The sequence below is a fragment of the Camponotus floridanus genome, unplaced genomic scaffold, assembly GCF_003227725.1.
Source record: "Camponotus floridanus strain SB8 unplaced genomic scaffold, Cflo_v7.5 scaffold17, whole genome shotgun sequence".
Classification (NCBI taxonomy): Eukaryota; Metazoa; Arthropoda; class Insecta; order Hymenoptera; family Formicidae; genus Camponotus; species Camponotus floridanus.
The window spans coordinates 1,585,661-1,607,098 of record NW_020229292.1 but is presented as its reverse complement, the minus strand read 5'-3'; the positions used below and the strand labels follow the sequence as shown (position 1 = coordinate 1,607,098).

General features: G+C 30.8%; 1 protein-coding gene across 6 annotated transcripts in view; it reads right to left on the bottom strand.

Moving 5' to 3' along the window:
* Positions 1–21,438, bottom strand: part of LOC105251013 (FH1/FH2 domain-containing protein 3) — a 186,536-nt gene that overhangs the window by 108,273 nt on the left and 56,825 nt on the right. For all 6 annotated transcript variants that reach the window (XM_025407332.1, XM_025407331.1, XM_025407328.1 and 3 more), the window contains one exon: positions 1,430–1,545. In XM_025407332.1, the coding sequence (XP_025263117.1) occupies positions 1,430–1,545 (116 nt within the window). The remainder of the gene's footprint in view (positions 1–1,429; positions 1,546–21,438) is intronic.

The following is a 21,438-nucleotide window of genomic DNA, read 5'->3' as shown; positions in this document are numbered from 1 at the left end:
GCCTTCATGGCGTTAACGTGAATTCGATACGCAGACCGCAAATATACTGCTGCAGCCGCCGTGCATTTTCAACCAAGAAAACCAGCGTCTGGTTTTCTGCATATTTCATCATGCGAATATTCCGCTACTAAATGCACATAGAATAGCTTCAAAAATACTTGAAAAACGCACAATTATAGTGTCAATTATAATCAAGATTGAAATTAAAAATTCAAAAATAAAATAAAATTATAAAATTATTCAAAAATTATCTTGCAAAAATTAATATCGATCTTAAAATTCCTAGTAACGCTTCAAAAAAATAATTAAAAGATAAACAATTATTAGACTACTATTGCATTAAAAATTCAAAAATAAAATAAAATTATAAAATTATTCAAAAATTATCAAGAAAAAATTAATATCGATCATAAAATTCCTAGTAACGCTTCAAAAAAATAATTAAAAAATAAACAATTATTAGACTACTATTGCATTAATGCGTGATCATTGCAATCATCGTAATATATGTTTAATTATATAATATGTTTTAAAATCTATTGCATTTAAGATATACAGCAAATTAAAAGATATATATTGTAAAATAAAGCGTAATTCTCCCTTTTTTAAAATTACCCCTCACACAATAGTAATCAAATAAATTACAGCAATTTCGTTGCGGCATTTTAATTAAAAACTTTTCCTCCGTAAGCGAAAACGCTTTAATGATGGTTCGCAAAATGACGTGCGTGCTTAATGCAAGCTATTCCGCTATTTTATCACCGCGGCGTGCATTTAAATTCTGTTTACAAATGATAATTATTCCTTCCGTTGAATGCACTATTTAGAAGAAAATTATCCTGTTCAACGTGCATCTCGAGAATCACAAACTAAAGCGTTCTAATTGCTCGACTCTCCGCCGAGACTTTTTGCGCGATCTCTGATGTATTTAACACATTATTTCGAGGTGGGTCTTCGCTTTAACGAGAGAGACTACTCAAAGTACCATCGGCTTTTCTTTCAGGACCTGAATCACGAATCACCCCGCTGTGACTGTGGCGAGGAAACGCGCACACACGTTGTCCTCTTCTCACTTAAATATCCTTCATTACCCGGGTGATTCTAAGTTTACGGTTGTCCACCGTGTGATTATCCGGAGTCTAACCGCAAGGGGCTCGTAAAGATACAGGGTCCATCCCGACAGGATCGACTTCAGGTGGCAAGAAAACAACTGTCCCAAGGTGCAATTAAGTGCGCAAAAATGGCTTCTATCATTACGCGAGCAATTTAAATAAATTACGCGAAACTCTCCGTTCGGGAAATCGGAATAGCTACAGATTTATACGTAAATGCAATAAAATAACAGTATTGATTATGATCGTAAATTTCATGAAATGTACCAAAGGTACCAATAATTGTTACTGATGTGGATTATACGGGCGACACTCACCTCTCACCTTCGTAGAAGCCCTCGAACTCCTCCTGCTGTTCGTTGATGGAGGCTTCGAGGTCCAGATAAGCGCCATAATCTCCGCCCTTGTACAGTTGGAGAGCCGTGTCGTCGAGCTGCAACACAGGTAGCGCATTGCGTTGAGAAACACGTGCTATTTTGCGTGCATGTTGCCGCTCGCGGCGGTAATCGCATCGCGGAAATTATTGCCGCGCCGATGGTGGTTATTAGCCGTTTTTCGCATAAACCGCTGTCTACTTAAAAGCCGCATCCACCGTGGACTCTTCGACGAAACTCGCGATCCTTGACACGCGCAAAAATTGTTGCAGAAAGTGAACAAAGGAGTCATGAACTTTTTCAGAAAATATTTGAAATTTCTCTCATATAAAAATATATATTATATAAAAATAATTTATATATCATATAAAAATATATATTATAATATTTTTTTAATGACAAAATAAAATAAATTGTTAAAATAAAATGTTAAATAAATTGTTAAAATAAAATGAAACTTGCAAGAAATGTTTTCCATTGAAATTTAAGTGGAATAAACGAATTTTAATTTCTAGAATGCATGAGCAATTCTATAATATTTATGCAAATTTTGCAATATATAAATTTCATTGCTGATTAATATTGTAACAATTTACAATTTACGTTAATTCTAAAAAATTATGTGTAATCATCTCACATCAAATAGAATATATGTCAAAAATATTTTATTAAAAAGAAATATATTTATTTATTTATATTAAATTATTTATCTCTTAATCATTGCACATTGGATTTATTTAATAAATTATGAATTGACTTTAATCCCTTTATTTTCTATAATTTTATTTTTTATTTAATTTTATTTCCATTAAAGACAATATAATCTTCGTAACTTTTCTCTTTACCTGTTTAATGAAAAAGTCGAATAGCTTTTAAATGAATTATCGTTGCACAAAAGACCTATTTCTGTTTGAAGTCGAGAGAGTGAAATGTTTTATAAATCGCTTGACTGATTCGAAATTAAGTTTAATATGTCCATTCGGTGAAAATGAACAATTTCTCTCATTGAGAGTTCGTTAAAGCTTTGGAACGAATTTAACGCAGCGCGTATAGGAGTATTACGGGTCAACAATCCGGGCTAATGCGGTTAATCTGCTAAATTTATCTAGGGATCAGTTGGTCCACATACGCGCCGTTCCCATACGAAAGATGATAATCGCTTGGTTTAGAATCAGGTGGTTCTCACCGAAAAAGCCCCTGGCTTACATAGCCTCATCTCAAAATATCAGAAGCGTAAATGAAAATGAGAATATAATGCACATATAGTGTGAAATTTATTTAACGATATAAGATTAATCATGCGAATAATTGCGTGGTAAATTAAGAACCGCAAGAAACTTCATGAATTGCATTTTTTGCATCTAAAGAAATACACGTAATAATTCTCGCTTGATCACGTATGTGGAAAATAAATGTCACGATAAATCTTTTGCCTTAAAAAAGTGCGCAAATAATCTCTGTTAGTCGCTTGAAAATGTATTAGGGAGGAATATATTAAAGCAAATTTAATGAAATTAAGATATCAAGCCAGAATGGCGAGAGTAATAAATAGAATGAGGTGAAAAATCCTGTCCTATTACTTTCCATCTTGACCTAGTACCTTTGGAATTTCACTATCCTGCTCTTCGCGCGTCGATCTATTAGAGTTGCACGAGAAAAGTCAAGATTAGTCTTGATCTTGTCTTGTCTTGTCTTGAATTTCAAGACAAGATCAAGACAAGATTTTTAATTAATTATCAAGATAATACCAAGACTAAGACTGTCAAGATTATTAGTCTTGTCAAGATTATTGGTTCTCAAAAAAACTAAAACATTTATATTTGTAAATGAAAAAAATATATCACTATATACGAATTTAAAAAAATTTTATTCAATAAAAACATTTATATTAATAAATTTAAAAACATTTAATATTAATACAATATAACATTTTTATAAATCAAACACGCAAATTTTAGACATTAAAGAGCATTCCACCCAGGAATTGATGCACATTAGTGCTTTTAAAGATTTACCTAGTAATCTGGTTCTATTTTTTGACATAGTCAGAGTTCCTATTGAGAAAAATCTTTCCACTGGCATGGACAAGGCAGTTGAACTTAAAATGTCTCGAGTCATTTTTGATAATGTGGGATAAATATGAACCTGATTATTTTATCACTCCAAAATATTTATATCTGCACGTTCCCTTGGAGTCTGTAAATAGTTATTAACTTCTCTTTTCCATGAAACATAAATGTTTTTTTATGTAAATAGACGACATTTATATCGATTACATAGTAATAATTATAATTAAAATATAATACAATAGTAATAATTAATTCAAATTATATTACAAAAATTATGTTAAACATTATTTAAAAAATTTTTTAATATTAGATAAAAAATTGTTAATAAAATCGAGACAAGACAATACAAGACGAGATTTTTGCTACCAATATTCACCCAAGACCAAGACAAGATTTAAATTTTTGAAAATTTTCAATAACAACACAATATTTTTACGAATATTGTCTTGTCTTGAGTCTTGTGCAACTCTAGAATGAGGTGAAAAATCCTGTCCTATTACTTTTCATCTTGACCTAGTACCTTTGGAATTTCACTATCCTGCTCTTCGCGCGCCGCTATCGAAGAAAGATCGCGTACAGCGATGAAAAATGCTGAGATCGCAGGAGCAACAAGTTGGCGCGTCTCTAGTTTTGACGACGCTACACGTGTCGCACGTGAAATCGCAGCGTCGACAAGAAACTTTGCGCGATCGCAAGTCTGCGAACTGACCAAATCAAATTTCTTTACGGACGCTGAATTTCCCATCGCGAAAGATAGTAAAAATTGTTTCGACCGGTGATAAATCCGGAGGTAAGTAACCCCGATGAGAGACCGACGACTTTTTTCCGGCGCGTTCTTTTTTTAGGTCGCTTCCTTCTTTCACGAGATTAAGATTCCACTAGGTCCGGCGCGGCACGTTGCCAGCAGGGAATAACGGTACGCGAAGGAACACGCGCGTTTACGTAAAATCAGACGAGAGTGAGAGTAATATAGACGAACACCACACACACACATTAGAGTCCTAGATATGTAGCGGCCAGATTTATTTTCTTAATGCTTCTGCTGTTTAATACATACCATGCATCTACGAATATTTACAGCTGATCATTTATCATTGGGATTTTCTCACGGCAAGTTGCTGAAATTAATCAGCTGTTATTTTTAAATAGACATGGTGGCCCCGAACGTTCCAACCAGACTTTGAGATCTTATAGGAACTTTAATTCTGTACAAAAAATTTCCTATAAATACGGATCGAAAAATGTTTCTTTAAGAAGTTATCGCTCAAAAACCTCTGATGAAGGAAGAGCAAAAGGTGAAAAGAAAATGAAATAAAAAGAAAATGAAACCAAATAAATTTCTTGAAAAAAACGATAAAAATTAAAAAATAAAAATCTTTTTCTTTTATGAAAATAAAATAATTATTTTTTTTTAACAAACTTTTATTTGCGATAACTTCTCTAAGGAAGCATTTTTCGATCCATGTTTATAGGCAATTTTTTGTTCCGAATTAAATTTCCTATAAGATCTCAAAGTCTGGCTGGAACGTTCGGGGCCATCCTGTATAAAGAGTAGAGAAAGTAAAATATGTTATTATAGATTACTTTGGCAATTTTATTTGCGTATAAACTCTAAAGACAATGTTAATGATATAGTGTATTTTCGAATCAAGTCCCTTTCGGAAGCTCTAAAGAATTTTCAAAGATATTTTCGATATTTTAATTAATATTTTTTTACAATTGATATTTAATTAATATTTTTTTATAAATGTCGATTAAAAATATCTCCGATTATTTTTAGTCCATGTATAAATAAAATTGCCAAAAAGGTCCTCTTATAAAAGATATTTTATTTTCTCTGCTCTTTATGCATTTAAAAATGACAGCTGATTAATTTCAGCAACTTTTCGTGAGACACCTTATAAAAGAATGATTTAATTTGCGAAGAAAATAAATTTGCAACAACTCAATAAGGATTGTAAAAATTATATAAATACCATATAATATATAATAAATAATTCGCGCACAATTTTTTCTTTTATTTAATTTGACAATTGAACAAATTTAATAAAAATTTAATACAAATAAATCTTTCTATTTATTTTAATTAAATTGAACCAGATTAAAAATATAATATATAATAAATTCGCGCACAATTTTTTCTTTCATTTAGTTTGACAATTGAGTAAATTTAACAGTAAAAATAAATCTTTCTATTTCTTTTAATTAAAATGAACCAGATTTAAAAAAAGGTAACATCAGAAATTAATATAAAATCTTATATGTTACAAATATTATACGAAAAATTTGCTAAAAGAAATTCTTTTAGGTCCCAAGTTCACTTTTTTGCAAAAGCAATTCTGTAAATTTAAAAGAAAGCTATTTGCAATCTCCTCTCAAGCTCACGAAATAAAATCAAAATATTCTTTCTAATTTTTCCGATCAGTAGGACATATCTTGCGTGCACTTATGAGACTATGGTATAGCAGAATATGTGGTAACTTGAGACAAGACCGTCCAATTTGGTATGTATATTTGGAGTACGATGTGTGCTGAGTCACAATAAAGATTTTGTTCTTTCTCTCCGTTTCTTACATCGAATAAAAATAAAACGCGAACGAAATGTCACTTATAGCTCCAACATATTCCCAAGGTATACGTTGCAAATGAACCGAGCGTTTCCCAAGTTAGCACGCTTTGCGGCAAATAAAGAGGAATGAAAGAGAAAGGTGATGATCGCATCGCATCCAGGATATCGCGACAGCGTCTCGCCCACCCGAGAAGGGACGACGCGAATATAAACACGTTGTTGTGACCTATATTTCTAAAAATCTCAGCTTCAAAATAGTCGCACTAAGATACCGGTAGTCGTCGCGTTGCGTTGCTCTCCGGTGCGGAAACCGCATGTGGTTAATTACGCAATACGTCCGCGTCAGTTTCGAAAGCGATCTCTACTCTTTACATTATCGAAAGAGCTATCTCGCTGGAGGATATCGTTATTGAACACCATGCAACATTATACGATATTACATTATACGTTAGCTTACAATTAGCTTTTCAAATATTCGTACTCTAATAAATTAATTAATAATAAATTAATTATTATTAATAGTAAATTAATTAATAATAAATTAATTATTATTAATAATAAATTAATTATTCTAATAGATATATTTATATCTTTACAAATTAGACACTATTAATACGTGCATGTGAAAAAAAAAGATTTTAGAATTGTTAATTTTATAAACTAATGTACGTGCGATTTATGATGTTTCGCTAAATTAATATTTTTTTTATTTATTTTTCTTTTTTAAATGAGTTTTATCATTTTTTTAGAGCTAGCAGTCTATTATATAAATATAAATAAAATTAAAATTGCAAATAAAAAAAATTATGCAATTACCAATAATGCTTGCATAAATAGTTCTGATGATTAACAAGATATAAAGCCATAATATTTAGAGCATGTCGATCTCTAAATACTATTAGTGAAGCTATTTTTCTGGAAGATTTTATAACACAAGCGGGCAGTCACACATATTAACATTAATTTAGCAAGACTAAACAACTTCTTCTATATCAAATATTTTTAAAATTCTTTCGTGCATTACTAAAAACTAAAAAAAAATTAAAACTAGCATATATTTTAACATTTAAAATAAAATATACATCGCGATATACTTGGAAATTACAATTCGATAATTATAATGAAATAAGAATATAATAAAAGATTTTTTAAATAAATTTATTGTAAATAATTTAAAATAAATTTTCCTTAGGAAATTGATTTTTCTGTCAATCGCAATAAATTGCAAGCAACATTTCGCGCGATTTTTGAGTTTTAGGAAATAAGAACCAGCATATATTTTAACATTTAAAATAAAATATACATTGCGATATACTTGGAAATTACAATTCGATAATTATAATGAAATAAGAATATAATAAAAGATTTTTTATATAAATTTATTGTAAATAATTTAAAATAAATTTTCCCCAGGAAATTGATTTTTCTGTCAATCGTAATAAATTGCAAGCAACATTTCGCGCGATTTTTGAGTTTTAGGAAAGTTTCAAGCCCCGATCGAGCAACATGTGTTGACGTAGCGATTCAAGTAGCGTGTAAACGTCGTCCTTACGATAGGGCTTTCCTTTTCTCAAGTATATCTTCACGGACATTCTCTAATCGCGACACGCTTGTCCCGCAGGGTTTTCCGCCTTTCGCATGCCCGTAAATCGCGTTGTTTGCTCCAAGTCCGTCGAGTAAATCGCAAACTCTCCTGTTGTTCATGTCTCCTCTCCAAGTTTCTATCGGTGGCGAATCCTCTTACATGAATACGTAACGGAAAGAGAAATGCTGATTATAAGTCTGGTGAATCTCGCTGACATTGCCGAGATGAAATTTAAGCACATTCGTCCGCATTTTAACTGGTTAAAAGTGAGGAATATCTAGCAGAGTAGACGATTTATTTTTGAATATAAAATAGCTTTAATTTTTTTTCAATATTGACGAAATTGTACATATCGTTTAGAGAAATGTTTGCTTTGGAGAGGCCATAAGAAATTTAAAGTTTTTAAAAATTAGAAAAATTTATTGTCAAAATAAAACTTTGATCATCGATTTAAATGATAATTTAAATTGGAGATTAAACATAATAATGCCATGTTCTAATTGAAAAAGTTAAGTGGACAAATTACTAAATTACAAAGTAGTTTGGAAATGAAATAATCTCGCAATCTATAATTTCTCACAGTCGTTTCACAAAGTTGGCTTTCATCGGAGACAATGTCGTAAACAGGAAGACGCTGTCATTTATCGTGGGATTAATTAAGATGTATTAACATAAGCGTGCTCCTTTTTTTTTCTTCTTGTCCAATATAAGATATACACAATCGTGAGAGCTCGGGGCATTCTTATTAATTAATACAATTAAAAAATAAAAACAGATTGCAGGAATATGTCGGGGAGAAGGAGAAGAAGGAGCGAATATCGTAAGACGAGAGGATAACGAAACCTGAGAGGCCTCGAGACAATTAACTGCAACGCCATTCGTGTTCTGCTCGACTGTGCGAAACTTTCACGACTATCTTCCTTTTTTCGCTTTACATTGCATGCCACGAGAGTGAATGCATGCAAATTTATTCGCGGGAAGACAGCTAAAGAAGCAATTCGAAATAAGTTGAAAAGAAAATGTTGACGTATACGTCAGCTTTGCGATGAAGTAAACATCTTGCGCGAAATTCTTCAAGCAAGATCGGATAAATTTTACGCGAAAACTCGATCGGAAGTCGATCATTTAATATAAATCCATTTTTTCTTACGTATCTATCATTAAAGTGGGAAACGTGTAATCAAAAGCACTCGGTGTGTAATTTCATATTGTGTAACGTAATAAAATGAATAAATTTCAATGATTGATTCGAACAATTTATATTGCATTTATATTGTAAGAAACTCAATGATTGATCAAATAATAAGATTCGGAGATAAATTTCTAGAGTCGATATAATTGTCATTAAATTTTCATTCTTTTAAATTTCAAGCGAAAGTTCTGTGAAAATTTTCGTTCTTCCCTCTTTCTCTTTTTGTCTCTCTTACGCGCGCGTTTCAGGAAAAATTTATTAATAAATAATGACACTCTCCAGAGAGAACTTGTCGTTTACTCAGTCGCGCAAAAATGATACGAACGAAGCCTCGGAAACAACCTTCTAAAAACCTGACATCGATGTAACCGGTTGTATACTAGCAGTCTCACTCTCTCTCCTTTCCTTCCGCGATTATAGATGATTATAGGCAACCACATTTGCGATTTCTTGCATCAAAACCTGACAAACGCGGCGGCTTGCCCTTTCCTCGGTCCATTTGTTCGAGCAGAGACATTGATTATGGCACCGCGTCTCATTTCGAATAAAAAATACGAACGATACGATCGTGTTTAAAATAAATAAAATGTGATAAAGGATTAAAGTAACAGATAAAATCTATCGAGATACATTTATCTAGATATCTATTTAAATTTTTTCGATAAAAATTCTAGTATTTTGGGAACGAAACAGACTCAAGATACATGAATAAAGTTGCATAAATTTCTTTGTCAAAAATGAAAAGAAAAAAGCCTCAATTATAAATATTTTTTATTATTAATTTTTCTAAAAATTTATTCACACAAAACTCTAATAAATTTTCCGAAATTTAATACAGACAATGATGTGCAAATTTGTATTATCGAATCAAAGAAAAAATAAATAATAAAATATTAAATAATAAATAATAAAATATTAATAAATAATAAATATTAAAAAATAAATATTAAATAATAAAATATAATTAATTTATTACAAATGTTACTTTGCAGTTTTGCTTTTAAACGAGATCTTGAAAAGAGTACTATAAAAGTATTATAAATTTTGCACGTCAGCTTTTCCTTTACTTAATCCTGTTTGATGCCAATTTATCCATGTAATTACTACCAGGATCATTCTCTCCTGCAATTAGGTACACATCGCGTGTGTAGCGATCGAATGGCTGAATGAGATTCTTCCTTACAACGAGATTCTAGCAACACAGAAGTCATTCGCGAGCAGTTAAACGCATTCTATTCACGCTCTAGGAAGAGTTCGCAGCGGGCAGCTTCCTACGCGAAAGAGAGAGAGAGAAAGAGAGAGAGAGACAAAGTATACGTTTCAGACAAGTCGAACCTCTTATTGACTATTGGATCGCATTTGATGAAACAGGCCAGCCCTTTCCGCGAAGGTGAACAAACCGCCGTCTATTTTTAACTTTCCCCAAGACGCGGGCGCAGAAAAAATAATCGTAGCCGTTGTAGGGCTTATCGACAATGTGGCGAATCGAATTCTCGGCAATGTTCAATCATTCATGAAGTAAAACAGGTTCCATTGAGACCTCCTGTCGAGCGCCTTGCATCGAAATGAAAGCGAATTTATGCGCTTCGGTGTGCGACTCGATATATCTCCTACTAAAATTTCCATGCGTGTAACGTGTGATTAAAAAGAGTGGAACAAATAGAATAACGATTTATACCGGAATGTTTGGTTTATGCCAACATACCGCTTTCCACACATGAATTTATAGGAGGCTATCAAGGTCCAGCTTCAATATTCGGATAAATAGGAAATTGATAATCCAATATTTACACGTAATTGACACGAAACCAGAAGGCAACAAGAGAATCGACACAATAATATAAGAAGTTAAAAATTGAATAAGTGAATCCCCTTAAAATGACAATCTCTTATTTGGCTTTGCCTCGCGATGAGGAAATCAAGTTATCCACGTCGGCTTTATCCATGAATTTCGGCTTCCCTTCCTCGAGGATCTCCTAGTGACACTCGAATGAAGATGCGGTAGGAAAAAAGAAAGAAATATATACAGGGTGGCCCCGAACGTTCCAGCCAGACTTTGAGATCTTATAGGAAATTTAATTCTGAACAAAAAATTTCCGATAAACATGAGTCGAAAAATGGTTCCTTAAGAAGTCATCGCTCAAAAACCTCTGATAAAGGAAGAGCAAAAGGTAAAAAGAAAATGAAACTAAATAAATTTCTTGAAAAAAAACTATAAAAATAAAAAATAAAAATCTTTTTCTTTTATGAAAAAAAAAATAAAAGTTAAAAAAAATTATTTTATTTTCATAAAAGAAAAAGATTTTTATTTTTTATTTTTATCATTTTTTTTCAAGAAATTTATTTAGTTTCATTTTCTTTTTATTTCATTTTCTTTTTACCTTTTGCTCTTCCTTCATCAGAGGTTTTTGAGCGATGACTTCTTAAGGAAGCATTTTTCCCCACGTTTATAGGAAATTTTTTGTTGAGAATTAAATTTCCTATAAGATCTCAAAGTCTGGCTGGAACGTTCGGGGCCACCTTGTATATGTATATACGAATGATCTTGATTGAAAGGCTTCTTCTTCTCTTCCATAGCAGCCTCTTCTTTCTACTCTCGAGTGTTTCAACTCGGAGGAGGGTCTCGCTGCGAGGCCCTTTGTTCCTATTTCACAGTTTCTTGCTCGATAGAGAACACTCTCGAGGGTCATCGCATCTCATCCCGAACATCTTTCTTCGCGCACTTCATCTCTCTATGCAAACTTCTTGGATTTAGTCATTATCAATCGCATTACGACGGCTTCCCATTCATCTTTGTTCCCTCGTTTCGCGTTTCTGTTTATTGCAGATTGCATCCGCTGCATCCGAAAATTATCGTGCTTGCTTCAAGTATTTGATTATTTATTATTTTTTATTATTACTTTGATTTCATAAGCTTCATAAACGTCGACAGCTTAATTGAAGAAAAATGATAAATATGTCTGAATAAATATAATATCAAAAAAACATACGTCTTCCGCTACTAGTACATCTGTCAATATCTCTCATCTAATTTGCAAAGAAGTTAATTTTAAAAAAATGTATTACCTATAATAAATTGAATTATTCGATATAAATTTATTATCACAAAGATTTAAACATTTTTAATTTAATTTTAATTTAATTTAAATTTTTAAATGATGAAAAATCCAAACATATTTTCCTACCTTCTTATAAACATATTAATTAACACATTTTCGATCGGTATTCATGTAAATAATATTGCACTACTTTGTAAAAAATCAAAATTCGTAAACAGAAACTGATCGCTTTTAATTAATTATTATTTCAAAATTTTAAAAAAAATTAGCAACGAAAAAGAGCGCGATTAAGCGCAAAAGTTGCTTCCAGGAAATCCGCTTTTGACACTATGCTTTCCGAACGGATGTCGGCATGTGAGATGTTTATATAGCTGCAGCAAAGATCGGCCAGCCAAAGCGCCAAGTTTTTCAAGAGTCAGCGTCCTTGAGATCCGGCTGATTCTTTATAGACTTTTCAAGGATACTAAGTTCATGGACCTGCGCGATTTCTATCAGAGAAATCGATATTTTTATGCTCATCATCGTTGAGCATCGAATCAAATACAATATGTAAATATTAGCTAAAAGGTAAAGTAAATTTAAATTTATAAAGTGATAATGAAACATATTAAAAAGCCTAATTTTAATGAAAATTAATTTAAATTACAATTAGTGTAATTAACGTGATTATTATAATTAGTGTAATTAATGTGATTATATTCTATTATCAAAGTTAATTCAATAGAACAGTATTATATTTATCCTAAATTTTAAACAAATGTTAATAATAATTGATTATTCCTCTCTCTGCCTCTTATCGCGATTACGGCAATACTGAAGTTCCTATTCCAATTAATAGTTGTTACCACTAAAACGTCAAAACCATACGAACCAATCGCTGATGAAGTTGTTACGAAATGCTGTGTTAATCACTGCGGTTTGTTAAAGTTTCGTAGGAACAGGGAACACGAGCTTACTTGAGTCGAGATGATTGAACCATTCTACAAATCAGAGAAACTACTTCTATGTTGGAATTGCGAAAAGAAAGAAAAAGGAGAAAAAAAGAAAAAAAGAAACAGTAAATTGACGCGCATTGCATCGTTGCATTGACAAAAACAAAACAATTTTCCACCATTTCCCCTTTTATGCTCTCTCGTTGTTATTAATTATTATACAAAAAAATAAATTAAATAACAAAAAAATTATTTTCAAAAAATTTACTAATTATTATACGAAAAAATATCAAATAAATTAGATAACAAAAAAATTATTCTTGAAAAATTTATTTTAATGTGAAAATAATTTTAATGTAAAAATGATTAATTTAAAAAATGTACTTTCGCAAAATTCTGAATTATTATTTTTATTTCTAATATTCTGCAGCTTCTTTGAACGATGGAGAAAATAAATGAAAACGTTTTCACATTCTCGATGTTATGTTAGTTGTATTGATACTCGTGTAACATTCTCCGATTTTTCTCCACGTAAACTGAAATTAATTAAACTTCATGAAATTAGTGCGCTCCATGAAACACACCGACTCCTTTATCTCGCTCAAAACGCGCCATCTTGGCCGCAATAGTTTCCGCAAAAATGCGAAAGCACCTGTCTTATGCTTATGAATGAGCTATCGCTTGCTTCAGTGAAACTTGGCAAGATGTGCGGAAATGCGTTATGCAGTATTCTATTCTCGAGACAATTATACTGCAGTGAGATAATATATAGTTGAATACTCTCAGTGTTGTAGCTATTTTAAACGCACATTAAGGAAACAATATCTTACATTAAAATTCTCTTCAAAATTAGTAATAATATTAGAATTATACATATATCGATATAGCATCTTAATCAACAATTTTTTTAGCTTTTATCTGCGATTGTTTTTGTTTTAAACTGCGGCTGTTTTTGTTTTTGTATTAGTGTAATTAATTAATATATTTATTAATATATTTATAATTAATATATTTATTAAGTGATTGTATTAATATAATTAATTAATACAATTAAGTCTACTTTTTATTAATCTTATTTATATTCCCAATATAATTGTATCTTTAAATAATGCTTAATTTTTTATGTTCACAAACAAACCGCTTTGAAAAATATAACTTCAAATTCGCGGGTTGATTATTTCACGAATTTCTTCTGAAATTTTTGTAAAAAAATGTTATTGAACTAAAAAATTTAAATTTTGTGTAAGTATATTAATGATTTTCTCTCTCACAGTAAATAAAATAAATAATGATTGCGAATGTCTATTTGTATCAATAATAATTTCTCTCTTTCTGATTCCAACTGATGTGCACGAGATATACGAATTTGCATATTAATAGTATAAAGTTAGTAGAAAGTTGACATCTTGTGATAGAAATGGAGCGTAATAAAAATGTAGCTAACAAAAATATGCCATTACAATGTACTTCCAATCAATCTAATTTAGTCTTCCGAGATGAGATAATCTTTTCACAAAATGTTATAATAATTCTACTTAAAAGTAAAAACACTCTCTAGATAATGGATTTGCACTCCTTAACGCTTACATAAGAGGGACGTAAAATTACTTGGACGCTTTCGAGGCAATTTTCACGATTGCTCGATTAGTGTGCATCGAAGCAGAAGACCCTTCGAAATGACCCAATAACGAGACCTTCGCTATCCGTATCATCCATTACACGCTCCAAGCAGCGTGTCGTTTCATTGCGCGTTCGCATTTGCCGCGCGAGAAAGTAACATATTTTCGTCGTGTAAGGAAAGTAAAATCTCTTGTAAATCTCGATACGAATCCCCATCTTACCGCTGCTCTCCTCGACACCGTGAAATCTGATCGAGTCCTCTTACGTTACGTGTCACACGATCTCATGTACCTGCGGATTATGACGTACTTTCATACGCGGACAAATTGGAAACAGCGCGTAAATCGAAACGAGAATTTGAGAGACTTCTCTCGCTCTCTCTTTCTCTCCTTTTAATGTGAAAATATTTTTGTTGATCCTCAAGATCTTCTAAGATTGCATCAAAAAACATCTTAAGAATTATTTCTTTATTTTTATCTACATTTAATTTTTTTCTGTACATTAAATTAAACATTTGGCACTTTCTTCCACAATTGTCAGCATTAAATATTTGCTTCATATTAAAATTTTGATAAATAATATTTGCTTTATATTAAAATTCTGATAAATTTTCGAATAAAAGAATTCAATAATTTAATTCTTAAAAGCTTAAATATTTAAATTAGAGTTTATAGAATTTAAAAAATATAAAAACTAGAAATTAGCTAATATTAGATTATTAAATAAATTATATAAATAATATAATTTTTTAATTTATTAAATAAATTATTATTAATTTATTATTATTATTAATTATAATTAATTTATTAAATAAATAGATTATTAAATAAATTATATAAATTATATAAATAAATAGATTATTAAATAAATAGATTATCAAAGAAAATCAATGATGTCAAATTGCGAATTTCATGTACAGATTAATAAAAATTAGGGGGCGTTGTTAATTAGCTTTAATTAACACGATAAAACATATTATAAATATAACGCCAAGCTTATTAGTGGTAAAAGCTATATAGTTCGTGATACAAACCGCGATAGAGTGATGTAACGCCTTTTACGTGAAAAAGAAGTTTGCGATTAAGTTACCTGGATAGTCATTGCCTCGCGTTAACCAACCATGCTGCGCAAACTAAGCAAGCCAAGAAACGGCAAAAAGATGTAATTACGTGCGCACCACGCATACAAAAGACATCTTGCGCGCGTAATATGTAGGCAGTGTCTTAATAATTTTTTCAATGCGAAAATAACTATCTGCAGACCTTGAGATGACATCTCAATTATACTAAATTGCTGATTTAAAAGTTATTTTAATAAAAAGTTAATTTCACATCAGCAGAAATAATCACAGAAATGACTTTGAAATGGTATGTCGTATATTATTATATATCATATTAGCAATATAAGTTGATACCTAACGAGAGATGTACAAAGCTATTAGGAATGATGGAAAATTATGGAATTATTTAAATAAGTATTCACAATTGTATAATATTTGTAATTAAATTAAATTAGATTTAGCAATAAATATTCGATTAAATACTATTTTCTTTTATAAAAAAGAAAATCATTTTTTTTATATGAATTATTTCAATCTAAATATTTGAATGACAATTTAATTATAAATAGATTAAATATTGTAAATAGAATTATAAATAGAAAACGAAATTTATTATTAAATATTACTCTTTTTATAACTATTTTCAAAAATTAATAGAAAGTTTTTAATGAATTGTGAGTCATATTATTCAGCATTTCACATAAATTGTCAAATATACATATACATATATATATATATATTTTTTTTTTCTCTCTGTAATAATTTTTTTCTCACCTTCAACGTGATGCCACTACACTTCCGCATTTCACGCGCGCACGATGCCACGTGTGTGCGCATTAATAAACGGAATCGTGCGCTTTCACAGCGATTTGATTGAATCGCTCGTGATCGCAACCGACGCGGAGGATTTCGCAGGAAGAAGTTATTAACCGCCGGATATATCGAGGTGAAACCTACCTCCTCGTGTGCCTGCACCCGCCGATTCGACATACAACGACCTAATTTCGAGAGACAATGCAACGAGACACGTGCACTCATCGCGTGACCCGTCCGGCCTATTTTCTTCGCTTTTGCATTTTCATCCCACACATAAAAAGCGATTATTCGGATTCTTTCAACTTTGAACTGAACACTGGTTTACGTCGAGGCTCCTAATTTTCTCGACTACTTGCATGCAGACAGTCGGATATACTTTTTATAGGAAATTCATACCGCGAAATGACTCCAGTTTAAAAAACTAATTTAATATTGTCTAGCAATATTCTTTTTCCTGAGTTAAAATTCTAGAAAGATTGTATCTTTCAATATATCTATAAAAAAAGTATGAAACGCAGAATAACTTATACAATTTTTATAATTTGTAAAAACATATGAAGCAACGAACGCTTTGTGTATAATGACCAATTAACATTTTTGTATCACGCAATATAATTAATTTTTTAATGTAAAAGAGAGCTTGTAAAGTTAAAACAAAGTCGGTGAAAAAAAATAAAATATTTATATGTGGAGTCATTCTTGTGTTTGATAATATCATTCTGTAACATATGAACATAATACACAGTGTATCATAAATAGAATATATATATATATACATACATTTTTCACCTTTTGCTTTTCCTTCATCAGAGATTTTTGAGCATCTTAAGCATTTTTCGACCTATGTTTATAGGAAATTTTTTGTTCAAAATTAAATTTCCTATAAGATCTCAAAGTCTGGCTGGGACGTTCGGGGCTACTCTATATATATATATGCATTTTGATACACAAGCGTCTTTCCACGAAATAAAATCTTGTAAATCTACCGTAACAAACCAAACTCCAATAAAGTCGGAATATATTAATATAATTATTAATGCTATTAATTAACACTAATTAACTTCGTATCACTATACCGAATTACTTTATTCTATTAATTATGATTTAACAATCATTTTCCTCTAAAGCTTGTTTATTAAACTTGATAGATTCACATGATAGTCTCTTAATTTATTAACTATAATATGTATAAATTAGATAAATAAAATATACTTTTGATTAAATGATAAGTAATTAATATTTAATTAATATTAATCTTTACAATATTATTTATATCTTAAAATAATGATTTTTATATTAATTATTTCGAATAATCATTATAATATTATTATAAATCTTTAATGATATTAATAAAAAGAGAGTGCGCATTATACGCATATTTTCTTGCAGAAGCGTTTAACCCTTAAACCCTTAGAAGCATTTACGGTTCAAGGTAAGAGCCGTGCCTACGTATCTGGATCGTTATATCCGACCTTACGTAATGTGCGGTTCGGCCATTCGCAACGAACTGCGGGTTATGGTATGCGGTTAGCTATGCGGCAAACTATAGCTGCCTTGTGTCGGCACAGAGAAATTATGGTGCGCAAAATGTATGAGATGCGTCGAAAAACGAAAGGACAATAAACAGGATTTTAATAAAACCCGATTTGACTCGACAGTGTGTAAGAAATAAATTCTTAAATGCAATTTTTCCAGAGGTGAAAACATTAAAATCAGATCAAAAATCATGATCTTTATTTTTAATTTCTGATAAATTGCATTCCATAAGATTCTATTTTAAGAGAATATTAATTTTCTTTATGCTCGTCTATTTGTTGTTACTAAAAGATTAATTCAAATTTTCAAATTTGTTATTGCTAAAAAACTACAAAGTAAAATAATATGCAATTACTTGTAAACAAGTTAATAAATATAAAAATAATTCAGAGTGTTAGAAAGAGAGTGAATTCTTTATTTTTAAATAAATGACACGTCATTGTCTTGAAGCTATTCCTAGACAATTAAGAACGTTACCTGTGATTAAAAATACGTCATTTTCCTTTCCTCTTTCGCCTGCTTCAGTCTGCGGATAGTATATTTCCACATATGACTACAAACAACATTCCGGGGCAATTCGCGCTGTTTATAATACGCTTCGTATCCCGCTCGTTATATTTGCACGACACACAATGCGGTAATTAGAAGGTGCTCGACACGGTAAAACCGTTATTATGAAAGATATAATTACGTCGCGCCCGCTTTGTACAGGCGTTTGCATTCGGCCAAGAAAATAGGATAAAGTTAGAATCGAGAGTCACATGCGCACACAAAAGCATCTCGCGACAGCGACTGCAAAAAAACAATGTGCAATGTGATCGTTGTAAGACGTATAATATCATAGAACGAAATTATGCGATGGAATAATCACTTTCGTAGTTCGGAAAATGCGGAGAATATTTGTCCAATACCTCGTATCATTGAAGGATTTACGAGCCTACGTTAATACTTCATTAGTATTAATATTGAGTTTCAATTATTTATGCAGAATAATTGGTAATATAAACGCAAATCGATGACAAACAGAACAAAAAAGGAATATGTATTATATTTTGAGAATAAATTATTCAAAGAACTTACAATACGCTTCCGCAATCGATAAAAATAAACGCGATATGATTATTTTAATTTGTATTAAATTATTTAATTATTTAATTATTTAATTATTGAATATATTATGCTTAAAAAAGAAATTAAACAAACTTGAGTGAATATATTATATATATTAACTTACACGTTGTTAATAATAATAATTATGTATGTTATACATCTAAATATTTCAACAAGCATCGTAACAAAAGCTGTTATCTAAGATGAATTTTAAATTGCCATGAAGAAGGTATATATTGACTTTCTTGACGCTTAATTTCTGGAAGATAAGATAACGCATATCTTGCTGAAAACATTCTTAAATGACACTATACAAATCTAAATAATCTAAATTAGGTTATAACAATTAAAATTCTCTTAACACTTGACAGCATCTTAAAGTATTTTCGTGCTTTGAATTTGGAGATTACCGCCATAGAAAATATTTATTTTTTACTTTTGCTTTTAATTAAGGATGTATTGGACGGATCGTCTGTCTCAAAAGTTAATCCAAAGTACCAAAAAAATAAAGTTGAGTAGAATACGAATTCTAATTGATCAAAAATTTTTTAAAAATCACGAAATCATACTTCAAAGTATTCATTAATATAAATAGGTCTTAATTTCCAAGAAAATGTTGCCACGTTTTATCATCAATATTGCGTCGAACCGATAATCACAGTTATTTTTTAATAATAATTTCAAAACGGGCAAGTAAATCGTTTTAAAACTTTGTGGGAACATTTTTACACGTATGAAGAATATAATATTACAAAATGAAATTTTTATCATTGTTTTTTTATAGTTTTGTGAATAATTTATTACCTATCTCTTGAACGTTTACATAAGATCCTATGTTAAAATCGCAAAATTCAAAAATTAATAACTTTTAAAGGAGCAAGTAAAAAAATTTGAAATAATTCATGACGATTTAGAATGTTATTAAGAATGTTAAATTAAAAATTCACGGCGATCTCATTGATTGTAATATATCTCCAATACATCCTTAAAACATTTATAAATAAATTGTTTCTTTTTTTTAAATTTATTATGCCTCTCCTTCCTCTTCCATTCCCCTCCCCCGCCTCTCTCTTTCTTATCGTATAGTATAATAATTCTCTTTAATGTGTAATAAAATGCCTAACAAGCAAAGAAGTAACTACCCGTAGCTTATATCAAGGCGCGTGGGACGCGTGTGAATATCAGCCTTAGTTGAACCTTGCTGTTCGTTATCCTTAATTAACCGGATCTAACGTAGAGATAGACGAGAAAGATGGATTGATCTTTTCGCAGATAGATTAAGTCGCCGAACGCGATCTTCCATTCGCGTAATGTACGATTCCTGGTGTGAGGCCGTATAAATATTCGGGTAAAGCTGTCAAAGATCGCTTGCAGAAGCCATAAATCGTCGGTGACAAGGCCGCGAAAATAGTTTGCGAGATTGGATTTTGCGAATTCTAGGACGGCTTAGCGCCTGCAAAAGAAGTTTCTTGACGAAACGAATGGAAATTATGAAATATTGTTGTTTATTGGATCAAATATAATATTAAATAACGTATGCAGAATAATATAAATAAAAAATGTGTTAAAGAACACAGTGAAAAAATGTGTTAAAGAATACAGTGAACAGATACAAACGGAAATCGAAAGATTTAAATTAATCATTTAATTTTAATTATTTTAGATTAAACATTTTTAGATCAATATACTTGGTAGTAGGAGACCTGCTAAGATTTTATATAATGTGCAGCAAATAAAAAATTCATAAAAATAAATCATTTATGTCGTGCAATATTTTTAAAGAAAAAATTGAAAAAATGGCTATAAATTCTGAAAAATAAGCTCTTAATTCCACAAATGCTACATAATTAATATTCTTCTTAATCTCAAACTTTATTTTTCCGCGATGGTTTTCTTGAATTTTACTGCACTTTTGCAAAAATATATCACAGAAAAAATATTAATTTATATATATATTATTAGATCCATTATATAATAAAACTGTTTCTTTAAAAAAATGTTTTTTTTTCGATTCATCTTATTTGCAAAGATTCGCTTTTATTTATGCCATGTTATGCTATAATTCTCAAGCTACTCAATATTCTCCCTCTCAGCTTTTCTTATATTCTTCTATCTATACCGTGAACAGTTTCCCTTTCACTATTTCATCGTGACTTATAACTCTCCAGTTCGTTAAATACTTGAAGGAGTGTCCCAGATTTATATGGCTAAAACCGATTTAATCGCAAAAATCGCAAGGTCGCACTCGTCGATATCGCTTGTCAACTATAGCGATTATCCGCTTCTTATCCAGCGCTCTACCTTTCCCGCTCAAGCGTTTCGTTTCGAGACGGCAATTACGGTCGAACGAGCGAGCGAGCGTATCAAATTCATCATCTTCGCGAACATGCGCGGCTCGCTCTCG